We start from the raw sequence: 15,695 nt of genomic DNA, 5'->3' as shown, positions 1-15,695 counted from the left end.
TGATGTACAGTTCTTCTGTATGCACAACAATTTTTAAACAAATAGATCTTATTCCTACTTCCTTATCAATTGATGGCTATGTAAATTTTTTTAAACAGTGCAGGCAGATTCTGTTACATTGTGCCTTCATTTTTAAAGAAATACATGATGATTCCGTAAATATTTAAGTCTGACCGTACATCTGGATCCAAAGTAAGAGAAACCCAAGTAAGATGGTAGGTGTTGCAAGACGGCATCAGAGAGCAGACACACTGAAACCGTAATCACAGAAACTAGTCACTCTAATCACACTAGGACAACAGCCTTGTCTAACTCAATGAAACTAAGCCATGCCCGAGGGGCCACCCAAGATGGGTGGGTCATGGTGGAGAGGTCTCACAGAATGTGGTCTACTTCTGCTTTATTGACTATGCCAAAGCCTTTGACTGTGTGGATCACAATAAACTGTGGAAAATTCTGAAAGAGATGGGAATACCAGAACACCTGACCTGCCTCTTGAGAAATCTGTATGCAGGTCAGGAAGCAACAGTTAGAACTGGACATGGAACAACAGACTGGTTCCAAATAGGAAAAGGAGGACGTTAAGGCTGTGTATTGTCACCCTGCTTATTTAACTTATATGCAGAGTACATCATGAGAAAAGCTGGGCCGGAGGAAGCATAGGCAGGAATCAAGATTGCCGGGAGAAATATCAATAACCTCAGATATGCAGATGACACCACCCTTATGGCAGAAAGGGAAGAGGAACTCAAAAGTCTCTTGATGAAAGTGAAAGAGGAGAGTGAAAAAGTTGGCTTAAAGCTCAGCATTCAGAAAACTAAGATCATGGCATCTGGTCCCATCACTTCATGGGAAATAGATGGGGAAACAGTGGAAACAGTGTCAGACTTTATTTTTGGGGGCTCCAAAATCACTGCAGATGGTGACTGCAGCCATGAAATTAAAAGACGCTTACTGTTTGGAAGCAAAGTTATGACCAACCTAGATAGCATATTCAAAAGCAGAGACATTACTTTGCCAACAAAGGTCCGTCTAGTCAAGGCTATGGTTTTTCCAATAGTCATGTATGGATGTGAGAGTTGGGCTGTGAAGAAAGCTGAGCGCCGAAGAACTGATGCTTTTGAACTGTGGTGTTGGAAAAGACTCTTGAGAGTCCCTTGGACTGCAAGGAGATCCAACCAGTCCATTCTGATGGAGATCAGCCCTGGGATTTCTTTGGAAGGAATGATGCTAAAGCTGAAACTCCAGTACTTTGGTCACCTCATGTGAAGAGTTGACTCATTGGAAAAGACTCTGATGCTGGGAAGGATAGGGGGCAGGAGGAGAAGGGGACAACAGAGGATGAGATGGCTGGATTGCATCACTGACTTGATGGACGTGAGTCTCAGTGAACTCCAGGAGTTGGTGATGGACAGGGAGGTCTGGTGTGCTGCGATTCATGGGGTCGCAAAGAGTCGGACACGACTGAGCGACTGAACTGAACTGAACTGGACATCTGGAATGTGACAAGCATATTTGTAAGGATGAAAGAACAAAAATGTTTGTATGTGAATGCCCACTATTATCTCTTTACATTATAAACTCTAATTCTAAAGTTCTTGTCGTATAAATTATCATTCATAAATTCCACCTTAGAGTTAACATGTTGAGATTTGGGTCTGTGGACCAAGCTAAGGGATAGGACAGGGAATTCTGGATAACCCTTTCTTGTTCCCACTCCTATCCCAGCCTTAGCCCACTGTTAAAGACATCAGTCTGCAGCCTCCTTTGTACCAAAGTTTCTTCTGTACTGAGCTTTCTGTCCCGGCTTTGGGATCCACGGATACTCCTGCGAGTTGATTTTCTTCTGATTAGACTGGATCTTGAATCTTGGGGGGATGTGTACAAGTCTTCAATTTCACTTAGGGATTCACCAGGGGTATTTTCTAATTCAAGTTCATTTCCTTTTGTCTAAAATAAACAAGAAATATGCACAAGTTGGTTAGGCGGAGTTAACCAATGAAATCTAATCACTCAACAGCAGATATCAAGGAAAATGGTAATTTAAGTCCTTATGGGAAAGGATGAAGTGGAACTGCCATTTTTTTGGTGTGATTATATTTGAAAATTGAAACCATTAAATAAGGATCCCTATAAACTATGCTGAAACAATCTGGCATCCATTCCAAGTATCTTATCTAGTCACCTCCTATGTGTGAGTGATTTTGGCTCAATCAGATTTGCTTTGGACCCGTGACATCACACAAATAACGGTACAAGTCATACTGTGAGACACAATGTTTTTAGTAGACATGTCAAAAAAAAGTGATAGGTAAAGTTAGTTTTAATTATATATTTTATCTAACCTTTAATGTATCTAAGATATTAGATTAACATGTAATCAGTGTAAAAACATTTTGAGATAGCTTGCATTTTTCTTTGGACTAAGTCTTTGGACTCTGGTATGCATTTTCTACTTACAAACACTTCAATTCAGATTACCCACCACTAACGTGCTCAACAGCCACGTGTGGCTAGCAACTGCGAGAGTGGATACTGCTGCGGCAGCTGGTTAGCCGCTCAGTCGGGTCCTACACTTTTTGCAATCCCATGGACCGTAACCTGCCAGACTCCTCTGTCTGTGCAATTTTCCCAGCAAGAAAATTGGAGTGGGTGGCCATTTCCTTCGCCAGGGGATCTACCTGACCTAGGGATTGAACCCACGTCTCTTGCTTGGCAGGCAGATTTTTTACCACTGAGCCACCTGTGAAGCCCCTACTAGAGTGGATAGCTCACTTTTAAGCCTTTCTAACTTTACCTTTCTCTATCCTTCTTCATTTCTCTCCTTTCAAGAGGGAAAAAAAAAAAAAAAAAAACTAAAACCTGGTGTGATCCTCACTCCCTCTGCTTCCCACCAAAAAATTTTTTCCCTCTTCTCAAAATAATCAATAGTAACATTTATTTATAGCACCAAATACAGAAAAATCAGCTCATGCCTGAGATACTTGAGGAAACTGCTAGACTATACCTGCATTGTGACAAGTTTGAAGTAAATGCCTCTCTTCCCCATGAGCTCATGGTGATTGCCTTCCTCCACAATGACTCCATCATCAAGACCAGCGATGACATCAGCATTACGAACCGTGGACAGACGATGCGCTATCACAATGGTGGTCCGGCCTTCTCTAGCCTAAAGGGAAAAAAATCTCATTTTTGAATACATGAACGATTATATGAAAAAAATTCAGTAATTCAATGTATATTTACTGACCACCAATGCCCTGGACATTGCAAAACTGTGTAAGCTATATGAGGCACTCTCTGGCTACAGTAAAAGTATTGTTAACGGTTTAAATGATGTTTTAATAAGTATAAACACAAATATGATAGTCATATTAGTACTATGTAAGCCTCTAAGATTCTACTCCATCTCTACTAGCCTAAGTTTACATAATAATCAAGGGCTTATACAGAGGTAAAACACTCGACAGCCCAGGAATCAGTCAGTCGGAGCAGATACAGGCCCGCTGCGATCTGTGCAAGGCAGCCAGCACCAAGTGCCCCAGGAGGTCATCCTGTGCTCTCTCACAGACATCCGGATGACCAAGACAAACAATAGATGTGAGGCAACAAAGGCCAGACTTCAGTGTTACACTGATCTGAACTCAAATATTAGTTCCAGGATCTTATACAAGTCTTTAAACCTGTGCGAGGTTCAACTTATTCACATATCCAATAGGGATAATAGTACAAGGCTACTTTCTGGAGTGGTTGTGCTATACAATAACGCACAGGTAGCACTGTGATATACACAGTAAGTGCTTAATAAATGATGCTTATTTCTAGGGAGAAGCATTATGGAAAAAACTAAGGAGTTAAGTAAATGTCTTACACACCCAATCTAATTTTTATTTTCATATGGAACAAAGCCAGATAACCAGCACTTGTCTGCAATTTCTTTAACCTTTGTAACTTTCTCAGTGCTTATAATTTTTCTTATTCATATTTCTCTCTGGGAACTAGCAATAAAATTCTCAGAATAAGCTAGCAAAGAGAGGTATAAGGATCAATTTGAAAATGAGAAGTGAGGAAAAGTCTAGGAAGAAAAAAAATGCACATCTGAAAAATTAGGTGGAAACAACTAGAAAGCAGAGAAGACAATGGATCAAGTCTTTGGATGTTTTCAAAGGATGAGATGTGGAATGCCCCCTCTAAATGTGCATTAACAGGAAAAGGTATTTTTAAATGCAACCTTTCTAAATTCATTTTATTAATAATTTAATACATAGTAACAGGGTAGAATAGAAAGAAAACACAGATAAGCAAAGAGAAGAGGGGAAAGCAGACTCAGTTGCATTTCCATCTATTCTGGTCCACAAAATTGTTCGGGACCTTTTTTCTTTTTCCTTTCTCAACCATCTGTTACGTACTCTGACAGAATGTTTAGAGAAACAGAGTTGTTTTGTTATTAGAGCAGAAATGAGTTCATCTTTCAGTTCTACCGGGAGCACTTCAACTCACAGCACTTATGGGTGAAAAGGTTTCCGTGCTCCGTGTCCTCACAGAGCGAGCCACCTTATCATCAGACACTGGAGACCAAGCACAAGGTGACTGGCGTGGCCACACATTCACGTCTAGCCAGTGAATGAGTCACACGGACTCAGGTGCTGCAGGAAGGTCGAACTCTGTTGATGGTCAAGGACATTTCATTTCATTCCCAGCGTCATCAACTCTCTGGCACTCTCCTCAAGATAAGAGGTCTCTCATTTCCCATTGTCTTTGATAGGCATCTGACCTCTTGAGAACTAGATGTAAATCTTCCTCGTGTTGACAACAGTAAAAACTCATAAAACCTAAGTATCAGGGTGATCTCTAAGGCTAAGTTTTTAAGAGCACAATGAAGACCAACTTTCATCTAAGTCTATATTTCTCATTGTTTAACTTAAAAAAATGTGCAAGTATCTTTCAATTAAAGTTTATTCATCTCTACCTAAAAATATACCAGAGAGATAGAAGTTATACAGATCCAGAGAGGCCTGATGGTTTTAATAGCTTAAAGAATTACTTTAGGAGAGATTTCTTTAAAAATAATCTTATGAAGAATTAACAATGGAATGTTCTTATGCTTACAAACCAGCTAGGATTGAACTGAGGTTCACCCACCTTATCCAGGGCTGCCTGAACCACCGCTTCACTCTCCGTGTCCAGCGCTGAGGTGGCCTCATCCAGCAGGAGGATCTTGGGGTTGCGAACCAGGGCCCGGGCGATGGCGATTCTCTGCTTCTGTCCACCGCTTAGCTGGGCTCCTCTCTCTCCAACCAGGGTGTCAAATTTCTACAACACCGAAAACACAGGAGGATTAAACAACAGAATAAGCTATCTCAGCTCAGATTTTTAAGATGGGAAGTAATCCTATAAACAACCCAAACCTCACAGGCAATATGGTCCAGTTGTGTGTGTGTGTGTGTGTGTGTGTGTGTGTGTGTGTGTGTGAAGTTGCTTCAGTCATGTCGAACTCTACGACTCTATACGGACTGAAGCCCACCAGGCTCCTCTGTCCATGGAATTCACCAGGCAAGAATACTGGAGTGGGTTGCCATGCCCTCCTCCAGGGATCTTCCCAACCCAGGGATCGTCTCTTATGTCTCCTGCATTAGGAGGTGAGTTCTTTACCACTGGCACCACCTGGGAGGCCTCAAACTTAGCAATAACCAACCCCAATTAAAAACAAAATATGTCAGGTCTTCCCTCATGGTCCAGTGGTTAAGAATCTCCTTGCAATGCAGGGGACACCTGTGTGAACCCTGGGCCAGAAAGATCCCACAGGCCACGGAGCAACTGATCCACGTGCCACAGCTACTGAGCCTGTGCTCCGGAGCCCCGGAGCCACAACCACCGGCACCCGGGCGCCTAGAGCCCGAGCTCTGCGACCAGAGAAGCCACCACAGTGAGAAGCCCTCGCCCGCAACTAGAGAGCAGCCCCTGCTGCCCGCAACTAGAGAAACCCGGCTGGCAGCAATGAAGACCCAGAGTAGTCAAAAAATAAGCAAATATTTTTAAAAAGTATGTCTACTACTAGTTGATGCTCCTGGAGCTTTAAAATCTGGAGTCATCTTGATCTGCCACCTTGGGAAGTTCCTCCAGTTTATATTCCTACCCTGACTTCCCGTGCGTCAGGCCAGCATGCCATGACCCTCCAGCACAACGAAGATGGAGAAGGACTTACATTAGGCAGTTTCATGATAAAGTCATAGGCGTTGGCTTCCTTCACAGCTTTCTGAATCTCATCCATGGTGACATCTTCACGGCCGTAGCGAATGTTCTCAGCTATCGTGGTGGCAAACAGCACGGGCTCCTGACTCACCACCCCGATAATCTCCCGCAGATACCTTACGTTGATGGTCCTGATATCCTGTCCGTCGATACTGACCTAAAATAAAAAGGAGCTGTGATATCCACATAGCACAGATTTGTGATGTGCCATCTGCTAAGGTAAGTCAGTGCTGCAGCATCTGGCTGAACAAGAGTCATCTTACCATGCCCTCCGTGGGGTCATACAGCCTCTGCATCAGCTGGACGGTGGTGCTCTTCCCACAGCCGCTGTTCCCAACCAGGGCCACCGTCTGCCCACTCCCTACCTTCAAGTTGAGGCCCTTCAAGATCTATGAGAATGAACGAGAAATAAACTTAAACCACAGATTTCAGGACTACATACATTGTTGAATTGTTGAGTAATCATTTCATTGTACCTTAACTTCATTTCGAGATGGATAATGGAAGTGAACATTTCTGAATTCCAGATTTCCTTTAATATTGTCAGGTTTGTGCCCAGTGTTTGAATAGCTGTCGATGTTTGGTTTCTAAACAGAATAAAATGTCAGAAGGTTACAGCAACTACTAGGTTACAATAAATACTTTCAATTACATTTGTGGAGAGCTGAATAAAAGTGATAAAGAAATAGACTGTTTTAGACAGATAGATAAATGGCCAGCCCAAACTTACGTGATCAATGATCTTGAAGACTTCATAAGCTGCTCCTCTTGCGTTTGCAAAGGCCTCAATGTTTGGAGATGCCTGTCCAATACTAAAAGCTCCAATTAATACAGAAAAGAAGACCTGAGGAATGTGAAGTAAAAGCATTGAGTTACTTAGTATTTAGCATGCTTTTTTCATACTTTTAACATCGTTCCATTTTTACATGGCAAGATAACATATGAATACTGACTATTAAAACTATTATTTTTAAAATTGAAGTACTTTTCAGTTGAGAATGCTGAATTAGTCTTACTAGATCCGTGAAATAATAAATTCCATATGACTGTAATATTTTCATATGTCTTCAAAGGCCAAGAATTTTTTGAGAGCATCAGTAGGGTATAGTGGAGATAAACCCTATTATGAGACTCAGAAACCTGAGGTCTGAACCCTGGATTAAGCACTAAATGGTTGTATGTCTTCAGGTGATTCTTCGACAGTCTGAACTTCAATTTCTTTATTTGCAAAAAAGACAAGATTCTGTTTTCCCTACCAAGCAATCTTAGTGTTGTTGTATCAAGTGGAACAGTACATAGGAAAATATTTTGTAAATATTTTGCCCAAATCAGTTTCTTATCGTACATTTGACACTGTTTCTCTACAGGTGTTAAAGAGGACTAAAGTCACTGTTCACTTCTTTGTAAATCACACAGTAGTTATATTATCCAACAACTTACAGAGAAGAAATTTTGCTAAGTGTTTCTATATTCATTTTCTCAATTAGTCCTTACAACAACGCTAAAAGTTATGGCGTCTTACTCCCGTCATTTCCATTTTGTGGAAGACGTAACAGAGTCTTCAAAAGTCTAGGTGGCTGAACCAAATCATACAGTCAGTAAGTGGCACAGCCAGAATTTGAATCAGATCAGCCTGATATCAAATCCCAGGCTCTCACTCACTCTTATTGGCCATTATTTAATAATTCTTCAAAAATATATTCTCCAACAGTCAAACCAACACCACTAAATTTCATTGACATTTTAAAGGTGATTCATCTCTTACTATGACATCACTTACCGTGAGCAGTTGTCCAATGGAATATTCTCTTGAGAGGACCAAGGAGGTCCCGTACCAGAATGCCAGGGCATAGGATGCATAGATCAACAGAAAAGCAGCACCCATAGAGATGTTGGCCGTGATAGCTTTCTTTATTCCAATTCTCTTGGCTTCTTCCAAATTTTTGTTGTACCTGGGAGAAGTAACAAATTATCACACATGCTTGTAAAATCTTACAAAATGGGTCAATACAGCATGATGGTTGTTGAGTACTCAAGACGCACCAAGGCCTCTGATGGGTGCTTTGCATGTATTTTCTCCCTTTTTCCCACAGGTTGACCCTATGATGTTAGTACTATTTTAATCTCTTTGTGCAGAAAAGGCAACTGAGGCCTTATGGAAATTAAGTAATTTGTGGAGGCATGTTCTAAAAGCACCTTCTCTGGCCTTAGCAATAGTGAAAAGAAGTAATACTTAGCAAACTTACAGCACTTGCACTGTTTCATAGAAGACAAAACACAAGCTATGAAAAAACACTTGTGTTTTCCCTTTAAAATCTGCATGCATTTAAAATGTATCAATAAAATGAAGATATAATGCTAGAAAGTACTCAATACAGACGTGTGTGGGGATGTGGACCTAGAGACTGTCGTACAGAGCGAAGTAAGTCAGAAGAAAACAAATATCATATATTAACACAGATATGGAATTGAGAAAAGTAGTACAGACGATCTGATTTGCAAAACAGAAATAAAGACACAGACGTAGAGAACATACAGACACCAAGGCGGGGAAGAGATGGGGTGGGATGAATTCGGAGGTTTGGACTGACACATACACAAACTACTGATACTATGCGTAAAACAGATAACTAATGAGCACAGGGAACTCTACTCAGTGCTCTGCAGTGACCTAAATGGGAAAGAAATTCAAAAAAGAGGGGATACAGGGGTGTGTGTGTGTGTGTGTGTGTGTGTGTGTGTGTGTATATATATATAGATACATATATATATATATATATATCTCTCTCTCTCTCTCTGATTCTCTGCTGTATGATAGAAACTAGCATAACATTATAAAGTAACTATACTCCAATAAAAATTAATTTTAAAAAAAGAAAGTACTCAATACCAGTAAGTCCTTGAAACCTCTGCACATCAAGGATGAAGGCAGTTTGCTCCCTGCCCTGCCTCCTTCTGGGCCTGCTGGAAGGACCAAATGAGAAAAAAGCATGTGTAGGAGCAATCTGAGTGCTCTGAACTGCCATCTAAGACTTTTTACATGTGAATAAACCGTTTCCTGTGCTAAGTCCTGTCCGACTCTTTGCAAGGATTGTAGCTCTCCAAGCTCATCTGTCCATGGGATTTCCCAAGCAAGAATACTGGAGTGGGTTGCCGTGCCCTCCCCTCCAGAGGGGATCTTCCTGAGCCAGGGAGCGAACTCAGGTCCCTGTATTGCAGGCGGATTCTTTACCATATGAGTAAAGAATGATTAATTCTTTACTCATATGGTAAAGCAAATACAGGGGATTACACAAAAGAGGGCTAAACCAAGGAAGCAAACAAAAACCAAAGCAATGTTGGAGCCCGTTGAGAGACATTTCCCTCTCTCATTCTAATGATTTAACATAATTTGAGCACTTTTTAAACCCTGGGGAAGTGGTTAATTTCTGATATTCAAATTAAAGAAGATAGGTGCATAGCAGACTGTTCCGCTTAAGAAGACAGATACAGAGATAAGTGAATGGGGATCAGATTTAAAGAAAAAGAAGGATCTTTGCAGATACAGAATGATGGTAAAACAATCAGAGAGAACAGACTGTAATTGAGCCCTAAATCTGTCTTTATTCTCTTAATACAACTCCCTACCGGATATCAGAACATTGCCTTGCAGACAGAGGAGCTCATAATTGTGGAAATGAAAGAGTTTATCTCTAATAGGATGCATATTTTGAGTTCTTTGATCCATAAACACATGATGGTATAAACATTATACAGTATTATATTAATTTTTTGGAGGATTTGTTCCATTTGTTAGAATGTACAAGCAGAGGTCAAGCCCTGCTCAGATATGAACACGTATTCTTTCATGCCCTCATGACATTTAAAAACTACTTCACCAATAACCAGTTACCAAAGCATGGCATGGCCCAATGAAATTTACATGAGTACTTCCTAAAGAGTAAATTTAAATGGAACTTTATAGTGATAAAATGGTAATACATTATGAAAGTTTCTCCCTCCAAAAAATGTAAATCTCCAACTAGCCAGTTATAACCCTTGACCAGGAAATTATTTTTGAGAAATGTCCTTCAATGGTTTGAATATATATGTCTCCCACTTTATGAGCTGATATGATATGAAGGTACCACTGGGCATAAATTATACATGATTACACTTAAGGAACTTTAATGCTTATGACTCACACTTTGTTTTGCCTTTATTTCAGTTCTTGCTTACCGAGACTAATGTAGAAATCACTGTGATATGCTGTGTCCCAAGCAGCCAGAGGAAACTTTTGCACAGGAAGAAGCAACAAGGAAGAAAATCACTTAGATGCCAGAAAAGATAAATGAAAAAAAAGAAGTGGGTAAGGAAGGGGGAGAACCAAACATGACTCCTTTTGCATAGGCTTTCTCATTAGCTTGTCAACAAAAGTGTCATATGTACAAAATTAGATATTAAAATCATCAATTCATTAAAAACTGTAGTATCAAAATGGTAAAGTAGGATTTCCTAAAAGGGGTCAAAGTTACATAACAAAACACTAACAATTAGAAACAACTATTCTTCTTAAGTAATATGAACACATTTATCAATGATGCAAATAGCCACCTTTGAGAGCAAGGAAAAATTTCTGCTGTGTGTGCGTGTGTGTGTTAGTCACTCAGCTGTGTCCGACTCCTTGCAACCCCATGGACTGTAGCCCGCCGGGCTCCTCTGTCCATGGGATTCTCCAGGAAAGAATACTGGTGTGGACAGCTACTCCCTTCTCCAAGGGATTTTTCCAACCCACGGATCAAACCCAGGTCTCCTGCATTCCAAGCAAATTCTTTACCGTCTGGGCCACCAGGGAAGCCCCACTGTAAACTACTAAATTAAATTCCCCAATTCTGAGAGAATTTGAGAGATCTTACTGTACCTGCTAATTTGAAGAGAAAATCAGAGTAAGACCCTAATTACCTGTCTATGTGGAAGCAGCAAAGGGAAGGGTAAAAACTAGAAGGAAAACAGAAGAATTATATTTGGTCTAAGAATAGCTTTAATAATTCTATTATTGCTATTGTTCAGTCACTAAGTCGTGTCTAACTCTTCTGCCATCCCATAGACTGTAGCCCACCAGGCTCCTCTGTCCATTGGATTCTCCAGGCAAGAATACTGGAATGGGCTGCCATTTCCTTCTCCAGGGGATCTTCCTGACCAATGGATCAAATCTGCGTCTCTCACATTTCCTGAATTGGCAGGCGGATTCTTTACCACTGAGTCACCTGGGAAGCCCCTTAATAATTCTACTTCCAAATTAAATCCCAAATCCAGGGACTTATCATCCTTCTCCTGGAACACTTCAACAGTTTTCTGAGCAGTTCAAATTTTTGACAGGTCTCATCCATTCACCTCTCCGCCCTCCTGCACCCACGCAGCTGCTGCTCCTTGGACCTGGGGCTGCTCTTCTCGGCCACCATCCCTGACCTCGGGCGTGGTGAAACTCCTCTTGGTCGCCGCCCCTGACCTCCGGAGAGGGGTAGCTCAGGAGAGTTACTCCATGTTCAAGGTCAGGACAGGCGGCCCTGAGGAGATACCCCTCGTCCAAGGTAAGGAGCAGGGGCTGTGCTTTGCTGGACCAGCCATGAAGAGATACCCCATGTCCAAAGTAAGAGAAACACAAGTAAGACAGTAGGTGTTGTGAGAGGGTTTCAGAGGGCAGACACACTGAAACCATACTCACAGAAAACTAGTCAATCTGATCACACGGACCACAGCCTTGTCTAATTCAATGAAACTAAGCCATGCGGGGTGGGGCCACCCAAGACGGGCGGGTCACGGTGGAGAGGTCTGACAGAATGTGGTCCACTGGAGAAGGGAATGGCAAACCACTTCAGTAATCTTGCCTTGAGAACCCCACGAAAGTATGAAAAGGCAAAATGATATGATACAGAAAGAGGAGCTCCCCTGGTTGGTAGGTGCCCAATATGCTACTGGAGATCAGTGGACAAATGACTCCAGAAAGAATGAAGGGACAGAGCCAAAGCAAAAACAATACCCAGTTGTGGATGTGACTGGTGACAGAAGCAAGGTCCGATGCTGTAAAGAGCAATATTGCATAGGAACCTGGAATGTTAGGTCCATGAATCAAGGCAAATTGGAAGTGGTGAAACAGGAGATGGCAAGAGTGAACATCGACATTCTAGGAATCAGTGAACTAAAATGGACTGGAATGGGTGAATTTCACTCAGACGACCATTATATCTACTACTGTGGGCAGGAATCCCTTAGAAGAAATGGAGTAGCCATCATGGTCAACAAAAGAGTCCGAAATGCAGTACTTGGAGGCAATCTCAAAAATGACAGAATGAACTCTGTTCGTTTCCAAGGCAAACCATTCAATATCACAGTAATCCAAGCCTATGCCCCAACCAGTAACGCTGAAGAAGCTGAACGGTTCTATGAAGACCTACAAGATCTTTTAGAACTAACACCCCAAAAAAGATGTCCTTTTCATTACAGGGGACTGGAATGCAAAAGGAGGAAGTCAAGAAACACCTGGGGTAACAGGCAAATTTGGCCTTGGAATACGGAATGAAGCAGGGCAAAGGCTATTTGCTAAGAGAACGCACTGGTCATAGCAAACACCCTCTTCCAAAAACACAAAAGACGACTCTACACGTGAACATCACCAGATGGTTGACACTGAAATCAGATTGATTATATTCTTTGCAGCCAAAGATGGAGAAGCTCTATACAGTCAGCAAAAAACAAGACCAGGAGCTGACTGTGGCTCAGATCATGAACTCTTTATTGCCAAATTCAGACTTAAATAGAAGAAAGTAGGGAAAACCACTAGACCATTCAGGTATGACCTAAATCAAATCCCTTATGATTATACAGTGGAAGTGAGAAAAAGATTTAAGGGACTAGATCTGACAGAGTGCCTGATGAAATATGGACAAAGGTTCGTGACATTGTACAGGAGACAGGGGATCAAGTTCATCCCCATGGAAAAGAAATGCAAAAAAGCAAAATGGCTGTCTGGGGAGGCCTTACAAATAGTTGTGAAAAGAAGAGAAGTGAAAAGCAAAGGAGAAAAGGAAAGATATAAACATCTGAATGCAGAGCTCCAAAGAATAGCAAGGAAAGATAAGAAAGCCTTCCTCAGCAATCAATGTAAAGAAATAGAGGAAAACAACAGAATGGGAAAGACTACAGATCTCTTCAAGAAAATTAGAGATACCAAGGGAACATTTCATGCAAAGATGAGCTCAATAAAGGACAGAAATGGTGGGGACCTAAGAGAATCAGAAGATATTAAGAAGAGATGGCAAGAATACACAGAAGAACTGTACAAAAGAGATCTTCACGACCCAGATAATCACGATGGTGTGATCACTCACCTAGAGCCAGACATCTTGGAATGTGAAGTCAAGTGGGCCTTAGAAAGCATCACTACGAACAAAGCCAGTGGAGGTGATGGAATTCCAGTTGAGCTATTTCAAATCCTGAAAGATGATGCTGTGAAAGTGCTGCACTCAATATGCCAGCAAATGTGGAAAACTCAGCAGTGGCCACAGGACTGGAAAAGGTCAGTTTTCATTCCAATCCAAAGAAAGGCAATGCCAAAGAATGCTCAAACTACCACACAATTGCACTCATCTTACACACTATTAAAGTACTGCTTAAAATTCTCCAAGCCAGGCTTCAGCAGTACATGAACCATAAACTTCCAGATGTTCAAGCTGGTTTTAGAAAAGGCAGAGGAACCAGAGATCAAATTGCCAACATCAGCTGGTTCATCAAAAAAGCAAGAAAGTTCAGAAAAACATCTATTTCTGCTTTACTGACTATGCCAAAGCCTTTGACTGTGTGGATCACAATAAACTGTGGAAAATTCTGAGATGGGAATACCAGACCACCTGACCTGCCTCTTGAGAAACCTATATGCAGGTCAGGAAGCAACAGTTAAAACTGGACAAGGAACAACAGGCTGGTTAGAAATAGGAAAAGGAGAACGTCAAGCCTGCATATTGTCATCCTGCTTATTTGACTTTTATGCAGAGTACATCATGAGAAACGTAGGGCTGGAAGAAGCACAAGCTGGAATCAAGACTGCCAGGAGAAATATCAAGAACCTCAGATATACAGATGACACCACCCTTATGGCAGCAAAGTGAAGAGGAACTAAAAAGCCTCTTGATGAAAGTGAAGAGAGTGAAAGTGTTGGCTTAAAGCTCAACATTCCGAAAAATAAGATCATGGCATCCAGTCCCACCACTTCATGGGAAATAGATGGGGAAACAGTGGAAACAGTGTCAGACTTTATTTTTTGGGGCTCCAAAATCACTGCAGATGGTGACTGCAGCCATTAAATTAAAAGACGCTTACTCCTTGGAAGGAAAGTTAAGACCAACCTAGACAGCATATTCAAAAGCAGAAACATTACTTTGTCAACAAAGGTCCGTCTAGTCAAGGCTATGGTTTTTCGAGTGGTCATGTATGGATGCGAGAGTTGGACTGTAAAGAAAGCTGAGTGCTGAAGTATTGATGCTTTTGAACTGTGGTGTTGGAGAAGACTCTTGAGAGTCCCTTGGACTGCAAGGAGATCCAACCAGTCCATCCTAAAGGAGATCAGTCCTGGGTGTTCATTGGAGGAACTGATGTTGAAGCTGAAACTCCAGTACTTTGGCCACCTTATGCGAAGAGTTGACTCACTGGAAAAGACCCTGATGCTGGGAGGGATTGGGGGCAGGAGGAGAAGGGGACGGCAGAGGATGAGATGATTGGATGGCATCACCGACTCGATGGACGTGAGTCTGAGTGAACTCCGGGAGTTGGTGATGGACAGGGAGGCCTGGCGTGCTGCATTTCATGGGGTTGCAAAGAGTTGGACACAACTGAGCGACTGAACTGAACTGAACTGATCCACTCACTGGACCAATTATAGACAGAAAAACAATTTTAAAACATAAACTAGATGCCATTCCTTTGTTTAAATCCCTCAACTGCTTCCCTGTGCCCTTGGAGTTAAATCCTGACTCCTTACCAGGACACGCAAGTCCCCATGTTCTGGCCCCCACCCACCCTCAACAGCCCCTCTTCACTTCAATCTCCTCTAACTCAACCGAGCTCCAGTCACACAAGCCTTAGGATATTTTCTAGAATATACCAAAGTCTCTGCCATCTCGGGAAACCTGAAAGACTCTTGTGTCCCTTCCTTACTACAGCAGGCTTTTTCCCTTCCTTTACCAGCCTCCAGGAATCCTCAAATATCCAACATGCGTGCCTTCCTTGACCACCATGGTTGAAGTAAACTTGTCCTGCTCACCCTCATCAGCACATTCTTTGATTTCTTCAAAACACATTTAAACAATTCATCATTTAATTCATGTCTCTGATGATTTTTTTCTTCCTTCATACTCTCCTCCCTCCCTTCCTTCTCTTTTTTTCCACCTTATTATTTTGACCAGGGATCA

The 15,695-nt window shown here is 41.7% G+C and overlaps 1 protein-coding gene across 3 annotated transcripts in view; it reads right to left on the bottom strand.

Annotated features, from left to right (window-relative positions):
* The window catches only part of LOC112577761 (ATP-dependent translocase ABCB1), a 111,089-nt gene that overhangs the window by 37,575 nt on the left and 57,819 nt on the right, over nt 1-15,695 (bottom strand). The window contains exons 1-9 of one of the 3 annotated variants that reach the window (XM_044946555.1): nt 9,143-9,198; nt 8,033-8,204; nt 6,983-7,096; nt 6,729-6,839; nt 6,516-6,641; nt 6,206-6,409; nt 5,143-5,313; nt 3,008-3,169; nt 1,774-1,950 (exon numbers count right to left, since the gene is read on the bottom strand). In XM_044946555.1, coding sequence (XP_044802490.1) covers nt 1,774-1,950; nt 3,008-3,169; nt 5,143-5,313; nt 6,206-6,409; nt 6,516-6,641; nt 6,729-6,839; nt 6,983-7,096; nt 8,033-8,137 — 1,170 coding nt within the window. In that variant the 5' untranslated portion in view covers nt 8,138-8,204; nt 9,143-9,198. Of the gene's footprint in view, nt 1-1,773; nt 1,951-3,007; nt 3,170-5,142; nt 5,314-6,205; nt 6,410-6,515; nt 6,642-6,728; nt 6,840-6,982; nt 7,097-8,032; nt 8,205-9,142; nt 9,199-15,695 lie in introns of those variants that run through there. The other 2 variants (XM_025290988.2, XM_044946554.1) reach the window with 2 other exon arrangements.

The sequence above is a fragment of the Bubalus bubalis genome, chromosome 8 (assembly GCF_019923935.1).
Source record: "Bubalus bubalis isolate 160015118507 breed Murrah chromosome 8, NDDB_SH_1, whole genome shotgun sequence".
Lineage (NCBI taxonomy): Eukaryota > Metazoa > Chordata > Mammalia > Artiodactyla > Bovidae > Bubalus > Bubalus bubalis.
The sequence above is the reverse complement of the archived record's forward strand: the minus strand, read 5'-3'. Positions and strand labels throughout refer to the sequence as shown.